A 7,577-nucleotide genomic window follows, 5' to 3' on the forward strand; every position below is an offset into this window, starting at 1 on the left:
TTTGCTTGAGTTCTTTTTAAACGCAGCAGAAGAACACGCAAGTTTAAAGCTGGTTTGCTTATATGTGTTTCCTTCAGCAGTTCAGAATTGCTAATTTAGAAAAGATCATTTTGCGCAGTGCTTTTCAGAAGCAAAGTAGAAAATACTTTTCAAATCAAGAATTACAGGCATGGATTCCTAACAGGAGCCATGAGGAGCCTCCAGGAGGGGTGCCAGGGTTTAAATCACTACAGCACATAAAAGGGATCTTGTACAAATGAAACAGAAAACTGATAGATACCTCATGACCACACATAACCATAAAGAAATGCATCTTCATCATGTGGCAAAAATCCATTATTTGCTCTTCAAAGAAGATACAAAGTGATGATTAGGTTAGAAAGCTTTTTTGGCTGTGCTAGGAATTCTGGGCAGGACTAAGGGCTACAGATGTAAACCAGCTGAAACCACTGCCAACAAGATGATGGGCTCCCAACATGCACCTGGTTCTGCAGAGCCATGTCCCAGTGCTTCCCGGTGACCTGGGGGCACTGACCCATCTCAGGTGGCTGGCTGTGTCACAGATGCCTCAGAGTTTGAACATGGAGCTTTACCTCTGTCCTGCAGTGTCGGGAACGCGGGCTCAGCAGCCCGTTCCCAGCCCTTTGGCAGGGCGGGATGGGACCTCGTGCCTCTCGCTGGCTCCCGAGAGCACATTGGGTATTTGGTGCATGAGGGCAGAGTGAGCGTGGGAACGAGAGAGAGAAAGCAAAAATGGCCTGACAAGGTGATGAAGGTGAGAGGGTCAACGGGAGGTTGCTCCTTACCTGACAGTTACAGGAGGTTTCTGTGCTGTGGCCAACGAAAAACTTGCTGGACTAGTCATGATGTTTCTTCCCTGTTTTCAGTTCCTGTGGTGATGCAGTTGTGTATTTTTTATTGCTTCTCTGTGCTTTGTTCTTCTGCCATTCTTCCGGCAGCTTGGTTCTTCGGGCAGCTTCCTGGTGTAGAGAAAAGGAAAGAACGAACCAGTCAACTTCCGCTTACCGCTCCTGCCCTACTTCTCTTCGCTGACTATATTCCCTTTCGGGGGCAGTTACACGCTCACTCCTGCCTTCCCCACCAGCTTGACCCCTCTGCAACAGTCCAGAATAATTTAGCCCGTGTTCACTCTTTCTAGATCTGCCTTTTGGCATTGAAGTTTTGTGATGTCACCTCTAGACCCCACCCACTATAGGCAGAAAGTTTTTAGTCCAAGTCGTGTTGTCAGACTCCACAAATTCTGGTTTCTTCTGGGTGAAGTCGTTTTAATCTGAAGGAGAAGGTCATCTTAACAGTAAGGAATCCACCATCTATTTCTAAATGGTTTTAACAGTGTTGGAAATACTTTTTAAGAGCCTCATAAAAAACATAGGAAAAGTACCATTGATCAGAGTGAAGGATACAGCTGCATTTCCATGACTCAGCAGCCCTCCTGGACATGAAAGCCCATTCTAATACTGTGGAGAGAGAGGATTCCCCAGTGAGAAAAAAATCACTAAGAGAGCCAAACAGTAAAGTTCAAAATAAGAGGAAGGCTCAAAACAATCCCCCTCTTAACAAATAATGGCCCGAATTTCACCAAGGTGAGTTACAGCCTACAAAGCAAATGAAGCTCGGTTGTACTTTGCTGCTCTTGTTCCCTATATTGAGATTACAGTGGCAAAAACCACTTGGTGGTGATGATAAAAACCCCAAGATTCTCCTGTGAGGTAGTTAATTTTTCTGAAGGGGGTTAGACCCTGGCTTGCCTACGTGTTTTCCTCACTTTCCGTAGCAGCACATTGTGCATGTGGCGCTGCGGAGGATGAAGGAGTCAGGCTGCTTCCTTCTCCCGTCCCATGGCACAGTTCTGGCACGTTACAGAGTGTCCCTAGCAGGACCTGGAGCAGTCTTTTCCCTCCCTCCAGGAAGCAGAAGGAAGACCAGGGGCATGTCTTTTTCCTGGTGAGCAAAATGTTTTTGTGCTGCTTTGCAGTGGGAGCCTTGTTGCATCCCACTGTTTTCCTGCCTGCTTTTCAGGTGCTGCGGGGGGCAGGTAGCGAGAGAGAACTGGCACACACCTACCGAGCGGTGGAAGGTCTTCTTCCATTTTCCTGACTTCGATTCTTTCCCGTTCATGCCTGCCATCTCTGGTCAGGAGGTCCCTGAGAAAAGATAAGTGTGTTAGTGGAGCCCTGCAGTAACCGTTAGCTGTTAGCCTGTAACGGTTTCCTGACTTACCAGCGTGTCACACTTACCCAAGATGTCATGTCAGAATTTAATTTGCTGGTTTTAGGTGTATCAGGTCCTTCTTACAGGCTGGACTGTAGCAGACGGCATGATTTAGGAGAAGTCTTGCACTCAAAACAATCCAGACCAGTTTTACTAAGAACTTTCCAACTCCAGCCATAGCTTTTAGATTCTCGTTTTGGATGATCAAGTAACAGCCTCACCCAGGTTTGTTTCTTTGTAGGATACAGCAAACATCCTTGCTCAAATTGCTGCACGGTGTTTGCAGTTACAAGATGAAATAAGATTACTGTAGGAAGACAAATCATCTCTCTTAGAGGAAAGGTTTTTTTCCCCTGTATTTCCTCTTTACAGCGTAGTACAACCTTTTGTGGAAGTGGAAACGTGCTTGTCTGACCACCAGCAGTACTCCAGTACCCTTCTAGATACATCAGGTTTCTCAACAGCCACACTGTGCTAGGAAATCCGGAGTGGCAGAAGTCAAGGCTGTTATCGGTGCCAGATTAAGGTCTGGTATTTTAGGATAAATCAGAACCAGGAATGATATTTTTACATCATTAATTAGAGAAGATTTCCCATCTCATATACAACATGTCTGACGCACAGTAGAATTTTCTTCCAGTGTTTCTCTTGACTTTTAGCCACTGAGAGACCCACATTTACAAATGCATTTAATTAAGAATGCTTGTCATCAGAAACGAGGAGGGAACGTTTTCCTCAGTACCTCCCCGGTCAGAACTTATTCCAAATTTAAAGTTTTTCAGCTACTTGTGTTACATGCAACAGTTTTCTTGTCCTTCACACGCAGCGCACTCACGTCTGAACTCTGCCTTTGCTCAGGTTCGCTGGGGCGATAAAGGATCCACTGAAGAAGGGGCTAGATTAGAAAAAGCCAAAAATGCTGTGGTGAAACTCCCGGAAGAACCAGAAGAACCTTTTCATCCCAAACCACCTAAACCAAAGCCTACCTCACCAGCCATTCAGCACAAGTGGTATACGCCGATTAAGGTAATCGTTTTAGTCCTCAGTACAATGTAATTTTGTATGAAAGGCTGGATTTTGTCTGCTGAACTGGGTGTTACTTTTCCAAGTATTCCCATTCAAACGTCATGTGTTGTGCAAGTGAACTCTGGCTCAGGGTGAATAGTAGGAGCAGTTTTCAGCCCTAAATGCAGTACTACTACACTAGTGCCCCATTCTGTAATCCTTCCCCCAAAAAGGGATGTATCGTATGGTAAAAACAATGAAATCTATGGGGTCTTTATTGGCATTGGTCTGTCTCAGCATGTATCTAATTAAGCCTAAAACTACAGAGTTTGTAGCTGTTACACTATGTTTTAAACATACATACTCACTACCAAGCAAGAAATGCAAAAAAATATATAAACCAATATAATGCAAAAAGTCTGACAAACAAGTAAAACATAGTAAATGGCATAAAGACATCTTTCTCTGTGGATGACATGAGTCATTTGCAAACCCTTAGCAAGCTCATCTTAAAAACTGAAGAGTCCATAAACGCCTTGCTTTAAATGCGTCAGAGCAGAGAATACACTGGTTGAGATGGGAATATGGATACATCTCTTCTGCCTTCACAACTCACAACTCCGTGTGAGTCCTTTCTGACCACCAGAAAGTCCTGAAGATGCGCCGTCCGCACACGTGTGTGCGAACTCTGCAGCCCATCCGTGCACAGGGGGTGCTTCTGACGGGCATCGGAGCTGCCATGCGGGTTCTGCACGGGCAGCCCGAGTGCCGGCAGTGAACCTGCCTGCGGGACTTACCGCGCCAGCCAGCCCTGTAGGATGGGCCGAGCAGGTCCGAGGCTTCCTAAGAACAATGAACTTGCTGTGTGCGCGCTGTGAAAGCAAATACATTTCTGTGGGAGAAATCCCAGATGGGCAAAACTTTGGCAAATAAGCACATTATTTCCAGATTGCTCAGATGTGTATGTGGGGTAGGTCACAGCCGCTCCGCTCCCAGTGGAGGTGAGAGCGCAGAACCTAATGTTTGCCGCTGGGGAAGAGCAGCACCGCAGCTCTGCGGCGTGGGTGACACGGCCCGAGGTTCAACTTTGCTTATCTGACTCTAAGCAACTGCCGCGCAGTTGTGCCAGTGGATCTCTCCATGATCTCCTCGCGCAATACCGGAGCGGGTGCGGCGTGCTCGCCGCGGACTGGTTTGGGACTGAAAGCTCTGCTGCTCTGTCGCCACAGGGTCGGCTCGATGCGCTGTGGGCGCTGCTCCGACGACAGTACGACAGAGTCTCTTTGATGCGGCCACAGCAAGGAGATGAGGTGGGTGCGTGGCGCGCGTACCCGCTACGGTGGGCAGAAGGGGAGCGTGGCGCGGGCGGGCTGTAGCAGCTGCTGAACAGTGGTAATTCCGTGAGCGAAACCAAAAAAAGCACTGCGGCCGGAAGCACGGCACAACGGGAAGAATAACGAGCCGGGAAAACAGAGCGCGTTGAAAGGTGCGTGGCACCAGCCCAGAGACGCTGCGGAAACACGGGTCTCCGGAAGGCAGAGGCAGGGAGTCCGTGTGTGCAGCTGGGAAACAAAACGGGCACACGCTTCGTTTGGTGCAAACTGTAACAAATGCCCCCCTCTTTCTTGCAACCAGCTCCATCTAAGAGCAGAGTCTGCCCATCAGAATGCTAAAACCACGTGGGATTTGTGACCACCAGTAACTTGCATGCAAGTTGCTTCACATAGCTTTGCACTTCCATGCCCAAGGCAACTTTTGTGGGAAAAAGGAGGAAACTTGTTTGTCAGATAATTCTTTCTTCTCATACACGCACGACCTGTGAAGAAGTGGCCTCCACTACAAAGACTATGGCCCCTGTCTCATAGGTCATGAGTGCGCTGGGAAGAAGAGGTATTTGAATCTCTTATAGTGAAGCCAGATTGTGTATTTCTGGTGGCTGTTCCTTAAGAAAGCAGCACTTCAAATGTTAGCATTTGTCTCAGGAACTCATCTATCACCAAGGTATTTCAAATCTATTGCGACTCTTCAGCTTCCTGTTTGTGGCGCATGGGAAGAGACACAGGAGCAAAGGGTTTCCTCTAAATGAGATGGCAGCTTTTTACCAACACCTGGCCTCGGGTGGGGGTGAGAGACTGGATTGTCTCGTACCACAGAGCAGGAGTGGGCGAGAAGGCTGGTTTTGCCATATACACCGTAAAGACGACATAAAACAATGAAAGGGATTAAAGGGAGGGAGTTACCTGTGAGAGGATGAGAGGTAGTCGGTATTTAAATTGTTTTCCTGGGATGAAGTTCGTTACTGTCCTAAAGGAAGGAAAGGTGAGATGTAATTAAGACAAGTGTTGGCAGAAGCAGAAAGGCCAAGTGCAGTGCTGGAAGGAGGGAGCACAGTCACATGCAAGCGCTGTCGTTGCTGCACTGGTGAGTTACTTACTGTTTGCGTGAACGATGCGTGTTACGTGGAGGAAAATTAACAAGTCCACGTTGAAAAACACAGTACGATACAGTTGAACAGGTAAATTCAATGTAAACAGGAACACAGAGGAAACGCTGGTGGAACAGGCTAGAAAATTGTGTGTCAGGCCCCGTTTTGAGGATTTCTGAGCTCACAGACAGGTGGTTACTGTAATAATGGCCAGGGAAGGCTTTGCTGAGCCATCGTCAAGTCAGGCATCCGCCTTCTCTGGACTCGACAGGAACACATGGACCAGCATCTTGGTTTATGAAAATCAGAGTAGCTGCTCACTAATCTTCAGTAACTCCACTGAAAAAAGAAGCAGAATTTGCACTGATGAATAAAATCCAAGCCAGCGGTGGTTAAGGTGCGACCTATGACACTGCAGGAGTGCACTTACTGTCTGGCACGGTGTTTTGTGTCTTGGGGAAAAAAAAGTCCATGTTTTCACCTGTTCCTGACTTGCCGGGTGCAGATCCCACGCTGTAAGGCAGTGGAGGGATGAGCAGTCATGTGTCATGGGACACACAGACACGTACTTAATTCGGAAGCACTGTCACGGTAAACAACGGCCACACAGATGTTGGGTTTTGTCATCTTTGTTTTATTGTTTAAGAACTTGGTAGAAGAATTCACTGCTGAATTCGAGTCCTTGATGGAGTAATTGAAATTTAGGCATGAAGTATCAAAGCAGCAGGAGCTTTTTCTTCCCTCTCTCTCCTCTCCCACCTCTGCCCCGTTGCCAGGTACTGCCGAGGGTGGCCCAGTTTGAGGGCTGCCCGCGGTTGAGCCAAGAAGCTTTGATTGTGGATGGAAGTCCTTCGAGTCATGAATTTTTCAGCTGGCCATGGGTGAGGTGAGGGACGCTTGTACAGGTGCGTGCTAGCAGGTTGTCGCCGACATCTGTTGGAGCGGCGGCGCGGTGCGCGGCAGCCTGCAGCGAGGCTGCAGGATTGTCAGCAGCTGTAGTTAAGAGTGGCACAACAGTTTTGGTCTCACATTTGCTGCCTGGGGGCTGAAACACTAAAGGTAGAGTGGGGGTGGACACAGCTGCGCTCCCAAACATGCCTCAGGCACAAATAAAGAGATCTGATGTAGTTTGACTCTGTTGTGGTGGGGAGATGAGGACAGAGAGCCACTTCAGAGACAACTCCACGCTGCAACATCTGCCGCCAAGTTTCCAGGGAGTGACAGGGGACAGCAGGTACGGATCGAAGTCCCCACGCAAACAGCCTCCATTAAGCCCCGAACTCTTTTGAAGGGCTCCCATCAAACACAGCCGAGTCCGCGGCAGGAGGTTTTGTTTTCAAAGCCATGTTTTGTTTTCTGCACTAACAAGGTAATTTATAAATGATGCATTACCCTGCCTTCATCCTCCTGTTTATACTTTCTTTCCTGTTTTTATTAAAGGGGCCAAGAGGAAGGAAGCACTGTAGTTTTGGGGTACTTGGGCAAACCAGTCAACTGTCCGAGGGTTTTAGCTGAGCTTGTGGCAGGTTCAGTCCGCAGTCACATCCAGGCAGCGCGCAGAGCCGAACGCGGGCGCCGTTACGGTGGCACTGCCGCGGGGCCTCTGCCGTGGCTTCCGTGCTGGAACACCGCTTCCAGGGAGTCTCTTCCTGCATGAGAACTTGGTGCAGGTTTGCAACGCGAGCGTTAGGGTCCTCTTGTCTTCTCTAAATCCTCGTGTTTATTTTCTGATCCGTAGTTCAGCACCTCAAGGGAATCATCAGGGTTTGCAGATTCTTTCCATGATCGTGTTGCTTTGTGCAGTTGGATGGTGGCTGAGATTCCTTCCGATCCTGGGCACGTTCATGCACGCAAATGTCTTAAGTCCAGAAACAGCCTGTGACACTTGTAATTCAGATCTTGCCCTATCAGGGCA

At 48.3% G+C, this 7,577-nt stretch overlaps 1 protein-coding gene across 1 annotated transcript in view; it reads left to right on the forward strand.

Moving 5' to 3' along the window:
• The window catches only part of ANTXR2 (ANTXR cell adhesion molecule 2), a 67,065-nt gene extending 62,452 nt beyond the window's left edge, over window positions 1-4,613 (forward strand). Inside the window, exons 15-16 of the mRNA XM_086611955.1 lie at window positions 3,091-3,258; window positions 4,467-4,613. Of these exons, the coding sequence (XP_086468081.1) occupies window positions 3,091-3,258; window positions 4,467-4,613 (315 nt within the window). The remainder of the gene's footprint in view (window positions 1-3,090; window positions 3,259-4,466) is intronic.
• Window positions 4,614-7,577: the final 2,964 nt, after the last annotated feature.

This window comes from Tauraco erythrolophus, chromosome 5 (assembly GCF_009769465.1).
Source record: "Tauraco erythrolophus isolate bTauEry1 chromosome 5, bTauEry1.pri, whole genome shotgun sequence".
Classification (NCBI taxonomy): domain Eukaryota; kingdom Metazoa; phylum Chordata; class Aves; order Musophagiformes; family Musophagidae; genus Tauraco; species Tauraco erythrolophus.